Below are 18,418 nucleotides of genomic sequence, written 5' to 3' on the forward strand. Positions count from 1 at the left end.
CGTTCGGGTGGCATCCTGACCAGATGCCCGAACCACCTCATCTGGCTCCTCTCGATGTGGAGGAGCAGCGGCTTTACTTTGAGCTCCCCCCGAATGACAGAGCTTCTCACCCTATCTCTAAGGGAGAGACCCGCCACTCGGCGGAGGAAACTCATTTCGGCCGCTTGTACCCGTGATCTTGTCCTTTCGGTCATGACCCAAAGCTCATGACCATAGGTGAGGATGGGAACGTAGATCGACCGGTAAATCGAGAGCTTTGCCTTCCAGCTCAGCTCCTTCTTCACCACAACAGATCGATACAGCGTCCGCATTACTGAAGACGCCGCACCGATCCGCCTGTCGATCTCACGATCCACTCTTCCCCCACTCGTGAACAAGACTCCGAGGTACTTGAACTCCTCCACTTGGGGCAAGATCTCCTCCCCAACCCGGAGATGTCACTCCACCCTTTTCCGGGAGAGAACCATGGACTCGGACTTGGAGGTGCTGATTCCCATCCCAGTCGCTTCACACTCGGCTGCGAACCGATCCAGTGAGAGCTGAAGATCTTGGCCGGAGGAAGCCATCAGGACCACATCATCTGCAAATAGCAGAGACCTAATCCTGCAGCCACCAAACCAGATCCCCTCAACGCCCTGACTGCGCCTAGAAATTCTGTCCATAAAGGTTATGAACAGAACCGGTGACAAAGGGCAGCCTTGGCGGAGTCCAACCCTCACTGGAAACGTGTCCGACTTACTGCCGGCAATGCGGACCAAGCTCTGATCATACAGGGAGCGAACTGCCACAATCAGACAGTCCGTTACCCCATACTCTCTGAGCACTCCCCACAGGACTTCCCGGGGTACACGGTCGAATGCCTTCTCCAAGTCCACAAAGCACATGTAGACTGGTTGGGCAAACTCCCATGCACCCTCAAGGACCCTGCCGAGAGTATAGAGCTGGTCCACAGTTCCACGACCAGGACGAAAACCACACTGTTCCTCCTGAATCCGAGGTTCGACTATCCGGCGTAGCCTCCTCTCCAGTACACCTGAATAGACCTTACCGGGAAGGCTGAGGAGTGTGATCCCACGATAGTTGGAACACACCCTCCGGTTCCCCTTCTTAAAGAGAGGAACCACCACCCCGGTCTGCCAATCCAGAGGTACCGCCCCCGATGTCCACGCGATGTTGCAGAGTCTTGTCAACCAAGACAGCCCCACAACATCCAGAGCCTTAAGGAACTCCGGGCGGATCTCATCTACCCCCGGGGCCTTGCCACCGAGGAGCTTTTTAACTACCTCGGCAACCTCAGCCCCAGAAATAGGAGAGCCCACCACAGATTCCCCAGGCCCTGCTTCCTCATAGGAAGACGTGCTGGTAGGATTGAGGAGGTCTTCGAAGTATTCCCTCCACCGATCCACAACATCGGTTGTAAAAAAGAATGTTATCGTAAGTTAATAATACTAACACAGACACTCGTAAACGTGTTAGCATATTAGCTCATGCTAACGACGCTAGCTCGATTACATTACGATAGCACGTACAAATATGCATGAAAACACTCCTACAGACATCACACATTGGACGCTTTAGTAAGTAAGAATAGTTTTAGTTATATTGTAAAACTGAGGGATGAATGAAAAATCCATACGAGTAGAAACAAAAAAAGTACTTGTACTTCCGCTTTAAAGCTTTGAACAGAAGAGCGCTGCAGTGAGCAAACTCGACCAAAACACAAACAATAACACACCTTTTATTGTATTTGCCTCGTTGTGATATTTTAGCAGCACCGGACTATGAGGCGCAGACACACTATATTGCCAAAAGTATTTGTCCACCCATCCAAATGATGAGAATCAGGTGTCCTAATCACTAATCACAGGTGTATCAAATCAAGCACTTAGGCATGGAGACTGTTTCTACAAACAGTGATTTCCAGCGTGGAACTGTCAAAGAATGCAACAAATCCAGTCGTGAAATTTCCTCGCTCCTAAATATTCCAAAGTCAACTTCATTATAAGAAACTGGAAGAGTTTGGGAACAACAGCAACTCAGCCACCAAGTGGTAGGCCAGGTAAACTGACAGAGAGGTCAGCATAGTGCAAAGACTTTCTGCAAAATCAGTTGCTACAGAGCTGCAAACTTCATGTCCCCTTCCAATTAGCCCACGTACAGTACGCAGAGAGCTTCATGGAATGGGTTTCCATGGCCGAGCAGCTGCATCTAAGCCATACATCACCAAGTCCAATGCAAAGCGTGGGATGCAGTGGTGTAAAGGACATCACCACTGGACTCGAGAGCAGTGGACACACCTTCTCTGGACTGATGAATCACACTTTTCCATCTGGTAATCTGATGGACCAGTCTGGGTTTGGAGGTTGCCAGGAGAACGCTACATTTCGGACTGCATTGTTTGGTGGAGGAGGAATTATGGTGTGGGGTTGTTTTTCAGGAGTTGGGCTTGGCCCCTTAGTTCCAGTGAAAGGAACTTTGAATGCTCCAGGATAGCAAAGCATTTTGGACAAATCCAGTTTGGAGGTTGCCAGGAGAACGATACATTTTGGACTGCATTGTGCAGAGTGTGAAATTTGGTGGAGGAGGAATTATGGTGTGGGGTTGTTTTTCAGGAATTGGGCTTGGCCCTTTAGTTCCAGTGAAAGGAACTTTGAATGTTCCAGGATACCAAAACATTTTGGACAAATCCAGGCCTCTTCCAACATGACTGTATGGATGACAGAGTCTGGTGTGGATGAACTTGACTGGCCTGCACAGAGTCCTGACCTGAACCCGATAGCGTTGACATACTGACGTTAGCATGCTAACAGTTAACATGTGTCATGTGCAAACTTACTTGACTCTGGGGTAAACAGTTGTAAAAAATTAGCTAAAAGAGTTAGCATGCTGATGTTAGCATGCTAAGACTTAGCGTGGGACACATACCAAGTTACACAACTCTGGGGTAAACTGTTGCAAAATGAGCTAAAAAAGTTAGCATGTGTCATGTACCAAGCTATATGACTCTGGGGTAAACGGTTGCAAATTTTGCCTAAAATGTTAGCATGCTGATGTTAGCATGTGTCACATATCAAGTTACATGCCTCTGCTGAAAAAGGAAATGGCATGCTAATGTTAGCATGCTAGCAGTTAACATGCTAACAGTTAACATGGTAACAGTTAACATGTGTCAGGTACGAAGTTGTATGAGTCTGAGGTAAACGGTTGCAAAATTAGCTCAAAAAAGGTAACATCCTAATGTTAGCATGCTAGCAGTTAGCATGTGTCACATACCAAGTTACATGATTCTGGGGTAAATGGATGCAAAATGAATCTAAAGCTACATGCTGATGTCAGCATGCTACAGTTAGCGTTCTCACAGTTAGTCTGGTTGCAAAATTAGCTAAAAAAAAAAAAAGTTAGCATGCCAATAGTTAGCATGTGTCACATACCAAGTTACACGACTCTGGGGTAAACGGTTGCAAAATGAACTAAATTTTTTTTTTTTTTTAAAGTTAACATCCTAATGTTAGCATGCTAACAGTTAGCATGTGTCACATACCAAGTTATATGACTAAGGTAAACGGTTGCAAAATGAGCTAAAAAAAAAGTTAGCATGTGTTATATACCAATTTCAATGATTGTGGGGTAAATGGATGCAAAATTAATCTAAAGTCACATGCTGATGTCAGCATGCTAAAGTTAGCGTTCTCACAGTTAGTCTGGTTGCAAAATTAGCTAAAAAAAAAAAAAAAAAAGTTAGCATGCCAATAGTTAGCATGTGTCATATACCAAGTTACACGACTCTGGGGTAAACGGTTGCAAAATGAACTAAATTTTTTTTTTTTTAAAGTTAACATCCTAATGCTAGCATGCTAACAGTTAGCATGTGTCACATACCAAGTTACATGACTAAGGTTAACGGTTGCAAAATGAGCTAAAAAAAGTTAGCATGTGTTATATACCAATTTCAATGATTGTGGGGTAAATGGATGCAAAATTAATCTAAAGTCACATGCTGATGTCAGCATGCTACAGTTAGCGTTCTCACAGTTAGTCTGGTTGCAAAATTAACTAAAAAAAAAAAAGTTAGCATGCCAACAGTTAGCATGTGTCACATACCAAGTTACACGACTCTGGGGTAAACGGTTGCAAAATGAACTAACATTTTTTTTTTTTTTTAAGTTAACATCTTAATGTTAGCATGCTAACAGTTAGCATGTGTCACATACCAAGTTACATGACTAAGGTTAACGGTTGCAAAATGAGCTAAAAAACAGTTAGCATGTGTCTTATACCAATTTCAATGATTGTGGGGTAAATGGATGCAAAATTAATCTAAAGTTACATGCTGATGTCAGCATGCTAAAGTTAGCGTTCTCACAGTTAGTCTGGTTGCAAAATTAGCTAAAAAAAAAAAAAGTTAGCATGCCAATAGTTAGCATGTGTCACATACCAAGTTACACGACTCTGGGGTAAACGGTTGCAAAATGAACTAAATTTTTTTTTTTTTTTTTAAGTTAACATCCTAATGTTAGCATGCTAACAGTTAGCATGTGTCACATACCAAGTTACATGACTAAGGTAAACGGTTGCAAAATGAGCTAAAAAAAAAGTTAGCATGTGTTATATACCAGTTTCAATGATTGTGGGGTAAATGGATGCAAAATTAATCTAAAGTCACATGCTGATGTCAGCATGCTAAAGTTAGCGTTCTCACAGTTAGTCTGGTTGCAAAATTAGCTAAAAAAAAAAAAAAGTTAGCATGCCAATAGTTAGCATGTGTCACATACCAAGTTACACGACTCTGGGGTAAACGGCTGCAAAATGAGGTTTAAAAAAAAAAAAAAAGTTAGCATGCTAATGTTAGCATGCTAACAGTTAGCATGTGTCACATACCAAGTTACATGACTAAGGTTAACGGTTGCAAAATGAGCTAAAAAAAAGTTAGCATGTGTTATATACCAATTTCAATGATTGTGGGGTAAATGGATGCAAAATTAATCTAAAGTCACATGCTGATGTCAGCATGCTAAAGTTAGCGTTCTCACAGTTAGTCTGGTTGCAAAATTAGCTAAAAAAAAAAACATTTAGCATGCCAATAGTTAGCATGTGTCACATACCAAGTTACACGACTCTGGGGTAAACGGTTGCAAAATGAACAATTTTTTTTTTTTTTTTAAAGTTAACATCCTAATGTTAGCATGCTAACAGTTAGCATGTGTCACATACCAAGTTACATGACTAAGGTTAACGGTTGCAAAATTAGCTAAAAAAAAAAAAAGTTAGCATGCCAATAGTTAGCATGTGTCACATACCAAGTTACACGACTCTGGGGTAAACGGTTGCAAAATGAACTAATTTTTTTTTTTTTTTAAAGTTAACATCCTAATGTTAGCATGCTAACAGTTAGCATGTGTCACATACCAAGTTACATGACTAAGGTTAACGGTTGCAAAATGAGCTAAAAAAAGTTAGCATGTGTTATATACCAATTTCAATGATTGTGGGGTAAATGGATGCAAAATTAATCTAAAGTTACATGCTGATGTCAGCATGCTAAAGTTAGCATTCTCACAGTTAGTCTGGTTGCAAAATTAGCTAAAAAAAAAAAAAAGTTAGCATGCCAACAGTTAGCATGTGTCACATACCAAGTTACACGACTCGGGTAAACGGTTGCAAAATGAACTACATTTTTTTTTTTTTTTAAGTTAACATCCTCATGTTAGCATGCTAACAGTTAGCATGTGTCACATACCAAGTTACATGACTAAGGTTAACGGTTGCAAAATGAGCTAAAAAAAAGTAAGCATGTGTTATATACCAAGTTACACGACTCTGGGGTAAACGGCTGCAAAATGAGGTTTAAAAAAAAAAAAAAAGTTAGCATGCTAATGTTAGCATGCTATCACAACAAATGTGTGAATGCCTCGTGCCATCTGCCCTGTGAATGCAGTCAATAGTGGAGACTCCCCAGCAAGCATCTGACTGGTGTGTCTGGCCCTCGGCCATCCTTCACTTCACCATGTCAGCAATGTCGGGGGCTAACCGCCGCAACCTGACCACGTGGTGAAGGGACATAGCGAGAGAAATTCCAGACTTGTCCACCAACCGGAGAGGAACGAAGGGACGAGAGACGGAGCAGAAAGTTGTGGTCGTATGTTTGCATGTGGAGCAAGACTTGACCCCCATGCCTTCAGAGATGCCAGGAATGTTTCTCTTCTCAGCCTCAACACTTTGCTTGGAAACACAACCAATGAGAGCAAAGAGGACAAAAGTGTAGTAGAGAGGTAATACAAACCCCATAAGCAGTGAAGTTGTCACGTTGTGTAAATGGTCAATAAAAAGAGAATCCTTGTCAACTTATATTCAATTGAATAGACTGCAAAGACAAGATATTTCATGTTCACACTGACAAACTTTGTTCGTTTTTGCAAATATTAGCTCATTTGGAATTTGATGCCTGCATCATGTTTCAAAAAAGCTGGCACAAGTGGCAAAAAAGAGTGAGAAAGTTGAGGAATGCTCATCAAACACTTCTTTGGAACATCCCACAGGCATACCGTATTTTCCGCACTATTAGCCGCACCAAAAAACCACAAATTTTCTCAAAAGCTGACAGTGCGCCTTTTAACCCGGTGCGCTTTATATATGGATAAATATTAAGATTCATTTTCATAAAGTTTCGGTCTCGCAACTTCGGTAAACAGCCGCCATCTTTTTCCCCGGTAGAACAGGAAGCGCTTCTTCTTCTACGCAAGCAACCGCCAAGGTAAGCGCCCGCCCCCATAGAACAGGAAGCGCTTCTTCTTCTACTGTAAGCAACCACCCGCCCGCGTAGAAGAAGAAAAAGCGCGCGGATATCACCGTACGTTTCATTTCCTTTGTGTGTTTACATCTGTAAAGACCACAAAATGGCTCCTACTAAGCGACCGGGATCCGGTTCATGAAAAGACGCAATCTCTCCATCCGCACACGGATTACTATTTCACAGCAACTGATATTCCTGTGAACCGCACTGTGGATACAACGGGAGCACGTACGGTGAATATTCGCACCACAGGGAATGAGAAGTCATCCTTCACTGTGGTTCTAGCTTGCCATGCTAATGGCCAGAAACTTCCACCCATGGTGATATTCAAAAGGAAGACCTTGCCAAAAGAGACCTTTCCAGCCGGCGTCATCATAAAAGCTAACTGGAAGGGATGGATGGATGAAGAAAAGATGAGCGAGTGGTTAAGGTAAGTTTACGCGAAGAGGCCGGGTGGCTTTTTTCACGCAGCTCCGTCCATGTTGATATACGACTCCATGCGCGCCCACATCACGCTGGTTTTTAATATATTATTAAAGTTTGACTGACCTATCTGACTGTTTTTTTGACATTCCTTTAGCGCAGTTAGATGCGGCTTACAACACGGGGCGGCTTATAGGTGGACAAAGTTTTGAAATATGCCGTTCATTGAAGGCGCGGCTTATAACCCAGGGCGCCTTATGGTGCGGAAAATACGGTACTTGCCAACCCTCCCGGATTTTCCGGGAGACTCCCGAAATTCAGCGCCTCTCCCGAAAACCTCCCGGGACAAATTTTCTCCCGAAAATCTCCCGAAATTCAGGCGGAGCTGGAGGCCACGCCCCCTCCAGCTCCATGCGGACCTGAGTGACGTGTTGACAGCCTGTTCTCACGTCCGCTTTCCCACAATATAAACAGCTAATGATCGAGGGCGAGTTCTTGGTTTCTTATGTGTGTTTATTGTTAGGCAGTTTCATTAACGTCCTCCCAGCGCGGCAACAACACACAACAACAGCAGTCAAGTTTTCGTCTACCGTAAAGCAGTTCCTCTGCCGTAAACAGCAATGTTGTGACACTTTTAAACAGGACAATACTGCCATCTACTGTACATGCATATGTGACCCACCCATAATGTGTCACATTTTTGTGTTGATTTATTTATTTTATTTTGTGGTTTGAATTCGTTTTTGGAGCTGTCATTACACATTTATCAGTATTCACATTGGTCAGTAGGGGGCAGTAGGGCGTTTCTTCCCAATTGAATGCTATCACCTGCAGACCGGAAGTGTCTTGTCATTCTGATGAGCGCGACCAGTCTGTGAACAATTGAAACGTCCTGTGTGCTTTTTTCCTCCTGTATAACAGGTTAGTTTTGGTGAATCAACTCACTGAATAATATCCATGTGATATCTTTATAAGTTTAAGTACACATTCTGATGGTGGAGCCTAACTCTAAAGTGTTTGTGAGTTGTAGTTTGTATTTGTGAATGAATCCAGTGCACAGCTGCAGTAATCAACACAAAAAGGCGACGTGAATGCGCAATGTTTATATAGGAACTTCTGATCCTAATTCAGACTCCCAAATTAGAGCTCCCGTTTTCTTATTGATTTTATAATGTATATTTGTATAATGTGTGTGTTCTGAAATAGTGACAGAGAATAGAACAAGGATGGACAATTCAACCCTTAACTCAACAATGAGTAGATGAGTGTTATGTGTGTGTATATGTGTAAATAAATGAACACTGAAATTCAAGTATTTCTTTTATTTATTTTTATATATATATATATATATATATATATATATATATATAGCTAGAATTCACTGAAAGTCAAGTATTTCTTATATATATATATCTTAACCACGCCCCCAACCACATCGGGCGGATGAAATTTAAAAAAATTTGATTTTAAATAGAGTCAGGCGGGTGGCAGTTAAACCAATTGGTAAATATATATACATAGTTAAATGTTGTTACCCACATACGAAAAACGAGCAGGCACCTGCAGCATATGCCACAACAGAAGAAAAAAAAAAGAAAAGCGATGGACACTTTTACGGAGCGGAGAAGGGACGCCTCGCCGGGGTCCGGGACCGAGGCCCCTTCCCCCGAGAGGGCCCCACCGGGAGCCGTAGCTGAGGCGATCCGCGAGAAGGGCCCGACGCACGTCCAGGGTCACCACCGCGCCCACCACACCGACACCCCGCCTCGTCCGCCTTCGCCGCGGCCGGCGACACGCGCAGCAGGTAAGCAGCTTACCTGCCCGCCACCCCCGTGGCCGGGGGCTCGTAACAGGGGTCACTCCGCGCGCTCCGCCCGCGCAGCTTACCTGCCCGCCACCCCCGTTGCCGGGGGCGCGTAACAGGGGTCACTCCGCGCGCAGTGCGCTCACGAAAGGGGTGGGGCTCACCCTGGTTGATATAGAGAGCAGGACGGTGGCCATGGAAGTCGGAACCCGCTAAGGAGTGTGTAACAACCCACCTGCCGAATCAACTAGCCCTGAAAATGGATGGCGCTGGAGCGTCGGGCCCATATACCCGGCCGTCGCCGGCAGCGAGACGCGCTTGGAGGTGCGCTCAGCGCGGCTCCCATATGATTGCGCACTGGTGTGCGTCTGGGTCGTGACAGCGTGGCACGCGAATGTCTGTACTGCATTGGATCAGTCTCCTTTCTTTAACAGGCAAAAGCTTTATAACCTCACTAATGCCTTGCATCGTCTATATTAGATATATAACAACGGGCGGGTGCGGGCGGATGCGATTCTGATTAAATGTTAGGTCCGGTGGATGGCGGATGGTTGACGACTTTCTGATGCGTTTGCGGATGAAATAATTGCCTATCGCTTTTCTAAGTACCCAAAGTCGCTTTACATGTAGAACCCATCATTCATTCACACCTGGTGGTGGTAAGCTACTTTCATAGCCACAGCTGGCCTGGGGTAGACTGACGGAAGCGTGGCTGCAATCCATGAAAATATGAAGAAGCAGCTCACGGTGTTTGCAGTACATTCTGTTGTGTATTATTGGGAAAGATGGATTTGAGAGAGGAGTAGTCGTCACGGAACCATTAAACGCCAGGTAAGCCAGCGTAAAGTCCCGTTTTGTGCCAGCTAAAACCCTGTCACTCACAAAGTGACACCTCTATCTGAGCTCCCAGTTATTTTGGTCACACACACACACACACACACACACACACACACACACACACACACACACACACACACACACACACACACACACCCAAGGTATCCATAGTGATGCACCCCTGCCCGGTGGCGGGTGACTGGCTGATGTCGAGACAAGTCGACTGTGACTCAGCATGTAGAATTTAGCACAGCAAGGGGACAGTGGTGACCTCATTCCACTGGACCCTGGCCCCCTCCTCCTCTGAGGGCCACTGCTCCAAAAGAAAGAAAACCTCCCGCGGGGTCAAACACAAGAATGGCGGTGTACCGAATCCAGGCAAACATATTTATGCGTTTGCCCGCAAAGCTCGACGGACGGTGAAAGCACGGAACTTAACTCTTCAATCGGAGGAAAGAGAACGTCACGGAAAAGGGAGTTCAAAAATAGCTTTCCTGGAAATAGACGGTTGAAGTACTGCCGATTGTCATCCCAGGCCCCCTTAAGTCATGGTCTCAGCTGTTGGTCCCGCAGAGTCCAGAGACCAGCCGGAGGGCTGCAATAACAGGGAGTCCATCACACACAAACTCTGGCAGCTGTGAGCGTGTGACCAGGTCACGGTGTGACGGGCAGAAAAGCAAACACTCCTTTCAAGCGTACGTTCAGACTGACAGTCTTGGTCCGGAGAAGACAGACTGATGCAGGTCTCAAAGTGGACCTTTTTGAACACGATGCTGAAAAAGTCCGTTAATAGAAACGTCTGACAGCATAGTGTGACGGTGACTTAGTTCAGACTCCAGCGTCCAGGTAAAAGAGTATTTAATGTCCAAAAAACACAGAAAAGTTTAGGTTTTTGTCCTGGTTTTGGAACTGTGGACCAGCTCTATACTCCCGGCAGGATCCTTGAGGGTGCATGGGCGTTTGCCCGACCAGTCTACATGTGTTTTGTGGACTTGGAGAAGGAATTCGATTGTGTCCCTCAGGAAGTGCTCAGGGAGTATGGGGTATCGGACCGCCTGATTGTGGCGGTCCACTCCCTGTATGATCAGTGTCCGCATTGCCGACAGTAAGTCGGACCAGTTTCCAGTCAAGGTTGGACCTTTGTCACCAATTTTGTTGATCATTTTTATGGACAGTAGGAGAAACAGAGGGTGTGTTCCAATTATCGTAGGATCACACTCCTCAGCCTTGTGGTTTTCGTCCTGGTCGTGGAACTGTAGACCAGCTCTATACTCTCGGCAGGATCCTTGAGGGTGCATGGACGTTTGCCCGACCAGTCTACATGTGTTTTGTGGACTTGGAGAAGGAATTCGATTGTGTCCCTCGGGAAGTGCTCAGGGAGTATGGGGTATCGGACCGACTGATTGTGGCGGTCCACTCCCTGTATGATCTGTGTCCGCATTGCCGGCAGTAAGTCGGACCAGTTTCCAGTCAAGGTTGGACCTCTGTCACCGATTCTGTTGATCATTTTTATGGACAGAAGAAGAAACAGAGGGTGTGTTACAATTGTCGTAGGATCACACTCCTCAGCCTTGTGGTTTTCGTCCTGGTCGTGGAACTGTGGACCAGCTCTATACTATCGGCAGGATCCTTGAGGGTGCATGGGCGTTTGCCCGACCAGTCTACATGTGTTTTGTGGACTTGGAGAAGGAATTCGATAGTGTCCCTCAGGAAGTGCTCAGGGAGTATGGGGTATCGGACCGCCTGATTGTGGTGGTCCGCTCCCTGTATGATCTGTGTCCACATTGCCGGCAGTAAGTCGAACCAGTTTCCAGTCAAGGTTGGACCTTTGTCACCGATTCTGTTGATCATTTTTATGGACAGAAGAAGAAACAGAGGGTGTATTACAATTATCGTAGGATCACACTCCTCAGCCTTGTGGTTTTCGTCCTGGTCGTGGAACTGTGGACCAGCTCTATACTCTCGGCAGGATCCTTGAGGGTGCATCGGAGTTTGCTCAACCAGTCTTACTGTATTTTGTGGACTTGGAGAAGGAATTCGATTGTGTCCCTCGGGAAGTGCTCAGGGAGTATGGGATATCGGACCGCCTGATTGTGGCGGTCCACTCCCTGTATGATCTGTGTCCGCATTGCCGACAGTAAGTCGGACCAGTTTCCAGTCAAGGTTGGACCTTTGTCACCGATTCTGTTGATCATTTTTATGGACAGAAGGAGAAACAGAGGGTGTGTTCCAATTATCGTAGGATCACACTCCTCAGCCTTGTGGTTTTCGTCCTGGTCGTGGAACTGTGGACCAGCTCTATACTCTCAGCAGGATCCTTGAGGGTTCATGGGAGTTTGCCCAACCAGTCTTACTGTATTTTGTGGACTTGGAGAAGGCATTCGATTGTGTCCCTCGGGAAGTGCTCAGGGAGTATGGGGTATCGGACCGCCTGATTGTGGCGGTCCACTCCCTGTATGATCTGTGTGTCCGCATTGCCGACAGTGAGTCGGACCAGTTTCCAGTCAAGGTTGGACCTTTGTCACCGATTCTGTTGATCATTTTTATGGACAGAAGAAGAAACAGAGGGTGTGTTACAATTATCGTAGGATCACACTCCTCAGCCTTGTGGTTTTTGTCCTGGTCGTGGAACTGTGGACCAGCTCTATACTCTCGGCAGGATCCTTGAGGGTGCATGGGCGTTTGCTCGACCAGTCTACATGTGTTTTGTGGACTTGGAGAAGGAATTCGATAGTGTCCCTCGGGAAGTGCTCAGAGAATATGGGGTATCGGACCGCCTGATTGTGGCGGTCCGCTCCCTGTATGATCAGTGTCCGCATTGCCGGCAGTAAGTCGGACCAGTTTCCAGTCAAGGTTGGACCTTTGTCACCGATTTTGTTGATCATTTTTATGGACAGTAGGAGAAACAGAGGGTGTGTTCCAATTATCGTAGGATCACACTCCTCAGCCTTGTGGTTTTTGTCCTGGTCGTGGAACTGTGGACCAGCTCTATACTCTCGGCAGGATCCTTGAGGGCGCATGGGAGTTTGCCCAACCAGTCTTACTGTATTTTGTGGACTTGGAGAAGGCATTCGATTGTGTCCCTCGGGAAGTCCTGTGGAAAATGCTCAGAGAGTATGGGGTATCGGACTGTCTGATTGTGGCGGTCCGCTCCCTGTATGATCAGTGTCAGAGCTTGGTCCATATTGCCAACGGTAAGTTGGACCTGTTTCCAGTGAGGGCTGGGCTCCGCCAAGGCTGCCATTGTCACCAATTTAGTTTACAACTTTTATGAACAGAATTCTAGGCACTGTCAGGGTGTTGGAGGGATCCGGTTTGGTGGCTGCAGGATTAGGTCTCTGCTTTTTGCAGATGATGTGGTCCTGATGGCTTCATCTGGCCAGGATCTTCAGCTCTCACTGGATCAGTTCGCAGCCGAGAGTGAAGCGACTGGGATGAGAATCAGCACCGTGGCTTTCGCCCGGAAAAGGGTGGAGTGCCATCTCCGGGTTGGGGAAGAGATATTGCCCCCAGTGGAGGAGTTCAAGAACCTCGGGGTCTTGTTCACCAGTGAGGGAAGAGTGGACCGCGAGATCGACAGGCAAATCAGTGTGGCGTCTGCAGTGATGCAGACCCTGTATTGGTCAGTCTTGGTGAAGAAGGAGCTGAGCCGGAAGGCAAAGCTCTCAATTTATCGGTCGATCTACGTTCCCATCCTCACCTATGGTCATGAGCTTTGGGGTATGACCGGAAGGACAAGATCACGGGTACAAGTGGCCCAAATGAGTTTCCCCTGTCGGGTGGCGGGTCTCTCCCTTCGAGATAGGGTGAGAAGCTCTGTCATCCGGGAGGAGATCAAAGTAAAGCCTCCACATGGAGAGGAGCCAGATGAGGTGGTTTGGCCGATGCACGTCAAAATACCATATTTCAGCGCCGATAATGGTTTATTATATGAGAAATCTGTTAGTCTAATTGGACACTTGTAGAGATTCTAACATGGACACTTATGCAAATTAGACCATGACTAACGATTCATTGACTAAATCGATACATTTTCAGTAAAAAACTTTGACTAAATTTGAAGACAATGTGAGCTTACCAGCTCAGTGACCCTTGGAAGTGCTTTGAAATAATAGCACACCATTTACTTATATGACACAATCCAAACAACCGTCCCTAGTCATGGTGCAAAAAAAAAAAAAAAAATGCAACTAACAAAGGGCAACACACATGGTCACACACAACACAACCTGCTCACTGAACGTTATGGATATTATAAAAATGTCCAAACACCATAGAGAATTCAAATCCATAACAATGCATGATGGGAAAATACCAAAGACTCTTTTTACGCTTATCTATGCTTGGTGCGTTTTAGCTGCCTGATATTTCTGACTGATTACAAAACTTTAAGAAGGTTGTCACGGAAGTAAACAATGTGAGTAAATTGGGTCAATGAATATGAATTGGGGCTTTAGAGTGAAAACCCAATCCAAACAACCTTCCCTAGTCATGGCACGAAAAAAAATTGCAGTTAACACACATAACAACCTGCTCACTGAACTTTATGGAGGTCGTCACTGAAGTAAACAAGGTGGTTGGACAATCCAGCACATTTCGCACATTTCATGCCACACCCTTTCTTGGCACATTAATCCCTGGGGTATGCTGCAGAACCCCAAACTCCTTGCCCACCGAAACACTCCATAAGTGACAAGACTGCACAGAGTCAACACCTGGCAGCAACACCCGTGACTCCACATGTACACAGCTTTTAGCGACCACACACAACGGGGAGTCCTACCTTGGAGCATGCAGCGGTACGCCGACTCCGAGATGGCGTAGATGTGAGGCGGCATCTCGTGCCTCTTCTTCCCTCGGTACATCTCGATGATGTTCTCCGAGTAGATGGGCAGGTTCTTGTAGGGGTTGATGACCACGCAGAACAAGCCCGAGTATGTCTGCAGTTTGGGACAGACAACACGGAAAGATTGGAAATGGAACTAGAAAATTTGATGGGCCTGCTATCTGTGCCCTGGAACTCTGGCCGGGCGTTGCCGGGTGTTGCCGGGCTTTTAAGATGGTGCAGAGTGTCTGAACCCGTGAGTTTTAGGTGTAACTGCACAAAAAGAGCTACAGAGCTAGCCTAAAACATTAGCATGCGCACATTAAAATGCTAACACTTAGCATGTGTGCTAACATTGTTAGCATGTGTCACATAAGCAATATGGCTGTAAGGTGTATGGCTGCAGAAATAGAAAAAGTGTAAAATTAGATGAAAAAGTTAGCATGCTTAAGTTAGTTTGCTAGCATGCTATTGTTTTCATGCTAACAGTTAACAAGTGTCACATACCAAGTTATATGACTCTGAGGTAAACGGTTGCAAAAGTAACTCAGAAAGTTAGCACGCTAATGTTAGCACGCTAGCAAGCTAACGTTAGCATGCTAACAGTTAGCTTGTGTTACATTCCAAGTTATATGACTCTGGGGTAAACGGCTGCAAAAGCAACTCAAAAAGTTAGCATTCTAATGTTAGCATGCTAGCAAGCTAATTTTAGCATGCTAACAGTTAGCTTGTGTTACATACCAAGTTGTATGACTCTGGGGTAAACGGTTGCAAAAGTAACTCAGAAAGTTAGCACGCTAGCAAGCTAACGTTAGCATGCTAACAGTTAGCTTGTGTTACATTCCAAGTTATTTGACTCTGGGGTAAACGGTTGCAAAAGTAACTCAGAAAGTTAGCACGCTAATGTTAGCATGCTAGAAGCTAATGTTAGCATGCTAACAGTTAGCTTGTGTTAGGTTCCAAGTTATATGACTCTGGAGTAAACAGCTGCAAAAGTAACTCAGAAAGTTAGCTAATGTTAACACGCTAGCAAGCTAATGTTGGCATGCTAACATTTAGCTTGTGTTAGGTTCCAAGTTATATGACTCTGGGGTAAACGGTTGCAAACGTAACTCAAAAAGTTAGCATTCTAATGTTTTCTGTGGAAGATATTGCATATTTTGTGTGTTTTCCATATTAAAAAAAACAAGTTTTCTTTGACAAAAAGGACATTAAACAAAAAAATACAATAAACAAATTTAAATAAAACTTAAAATAAACAGATCTGAAGTTGGATCCCCAATCATTACAGTGGGATTATATTTTTTAAAAACTGTCAATACTCAAAAAATAAAAATGTCACTTTCATGTCAAATTCACTCTCCCTGCACTCGGCTACTAGCTTATAACGTCTGAGATCATTTTGATTTGAAAGAATCATTTCCTACAAATCCCACAGGCCTAAAAGTGGAGCAGCAGACCGCAGGAATCACTCAACAGCACCCAGGAAAGGGAAGGTGATAGTTCCACTGTGAAACCAGATCTAGGGGAGAGGATCCTAGGCCTGGTGACAGCTGAGCAACACAGACTACATAACAGTCTAGTCCATCTGCCACTCTCCCTGGAGATATGACACCAGCCCTCCAAGTATAGTAACCTTCATAACAATATGTAATATGTACAATATACACACTGCAAGTATATATATAATGTAGTAACAGACACCTTCATAACAATATGTACAATATACACACTGCAAGTATATATATAATATAGTAACAGACACCTTCATAACAATATGTAATATGCACAATATACACACTGCAAGTATATATATAATGTAGTAACAGACACCTTCATAACAATATGTACAATATACACACTGCAAGTATATATATATAATATAGTAACAGACACCTTCATAACAATATGTAATATGTACAATATACACACTGCAAGTATATATATAATGTAGTAACAGACACCTTCATAACAATATGTAATATGTACAATATACACACTGCAAGTATATATATAATGTAGTAACAGACACCTTCATAACAATATGTAATATGTACAATATACACACTGCAAGTATATATATAAAGTAGTAACAGACACCTTCATAACAATATGTAATATGTACAATATACACACTGCAAGTATATATATAATGTAGTAACAGACACCTTCATAACAATATGTAATATGTACAATATACACACTGCAAGTATATATATGTATAATGTAGTAACAGACACCTTCATAACAATATGTAATATGTACAATATACACACTGCAAGTATATATATAATGTAGTAACAGACACCTTCATAACAATATGTAATATGTACAATATTTGCTGTATTTTGGTCATTTTAATAATTTCTTCCACACATTTATTTCCGTTTCCACAGCAGCGGACCTCTGACTTCTGGCAACAAATGTGTGTTTCGACTTCTGGAAACAAATGTGAGTGTTTTCTAATCATAGCAGACTTGGTAACAGACAACAAAGAGGATTATTTTTGGACAAATGAGGATTTACAACCTTATCTTTTTGTAGCTGAACATACTGAGGATGAACTGCTGCTTACAGAAAGCGAGCACGAGGGAAGAGTGAGACATTGGAGCAGACAAAAGTCCAGAGAGTGAGGTGAAAGTGACTTTGGTGCCGTAAATGTGGAACTTAACTCACGCTGTTTCAACATAAATGGAGTGCTTACCCAAATAAACTGGAAAATAATGTCCCTGGGCAGCTGAACCAAACACACAACTGGCCATGGAGTGAGTCACTGACTTTATTCTAGTACTTACTAGTCTTCTTCTGCACACTATGTAGACCACTGACTAGAATAAAGTCAGTTGGTCTACATAGTGTGCAGAAGAAGACTAGTAAGTACTAGAATAAAGTCAGTGGTCTACATAGTGTGCAGAAGGAGACTAGTAAGTACTAGAATAAAGTCAGAGGTCTACATAGTGTGCAGAAGAAGACTAGTAAGTACTAGAATAAAGTCAGTGGTCTACATAGTGTGCAGAAGAAGACTAGTAAGTACTAGAATAAAGTCAGTGGTCTACATAGTGTGCAGAAGAAGACTAGTAAGTACTAGAATAAAGTCGGTGGTCTACATAGTGTGCAGAAGAAGACTAGTAAGTACGAGAATAAAGTCAGTGGTCTACATAGTGTGCAGAAGAAGACTAGTAAGTACTAGAATAAAGTCAGTGGTCTACATAGTGTGCAGAAGAAGACTAGTAAGCACTAGAATAAAGTCAGTGGTCTACATAGTGTGCAGAAGAAGACTAGAATAAAGTCAGTGGTCTACATAGTGTGCAGAAGAAGACTAGAATAAAGTCAGTGGTCTACATAGTGTGCAGAAGAAGACTAGAATAAAGTCAGTGGTCTACATAGTGTGCAGAAGAAGACTAGAATAAAGTCAGTGGTCTACATAGTGTGCAGAAGAAGACTAGTAAGTACTAGAATAAAGTCAGTGGTCTACATAGTGTGCAGAAGAAGACTAGAATAAAGTCAGTGGTCTACATAGTGTGCAGAAGAAGACTAGTAAGTACTAGAATAAAGACAGTGGTCTACATAGTGTGCAGAAGAAGACTAGAATAAAGTCAGTGGTCTACATAGTGTGCAGAAGAAGACTAGAATAAAGTCAGTGGTCTACATAGTGTGCAGAAGAAGACTAGAATAAAGTCAGTGGTCTACATAGTGTGCAGAAGAAGACTAGAATAAAGTCAGTGGTCTACATAGTGTG

The 18,418-nt window shown here is 44.0% G+C and overlaps 1 protein-coding gene across 2 annotated transcripts in view; it reads right to left on the reverse strand.

Annotated features, from left to right (window-relative positions):
- Positions 1-18,418, reverse strand: part of LOC133615346 (myosin-10-like) — a 215,291-nt gene that overhangs the window by 188,272 nt on the left and 8,601 nt on the right. For both annotated transcript variants that reach the window (XM_061973878.2, XM_061973877.2), the window contains exon 3: positions 14,638-14,794. In XM_061973878.2, the coding sequence (XP_061829862.2) occupies positions 14,638-14,794 (157 nt within the window). The remainder of the gene's footprint in view (positions 1-14,637; positions 14,795-18,418) is intronic.

This window comes from Nerophis lumbriciformis, linkage group LG22, assembly GCF_033978685.3.
Source record: "Nerophis lumbriciformis linkage group LG22, RoL_Nlum_v2.1, whole genome shotgun sequence".
Taxonomy (NCBI): Eukaryota; Metazoa; Chordata; class Actinopteri; order Syngnathiformes; family Syngnathidae; genus Nerophis; species Nerophis lumbriciformis.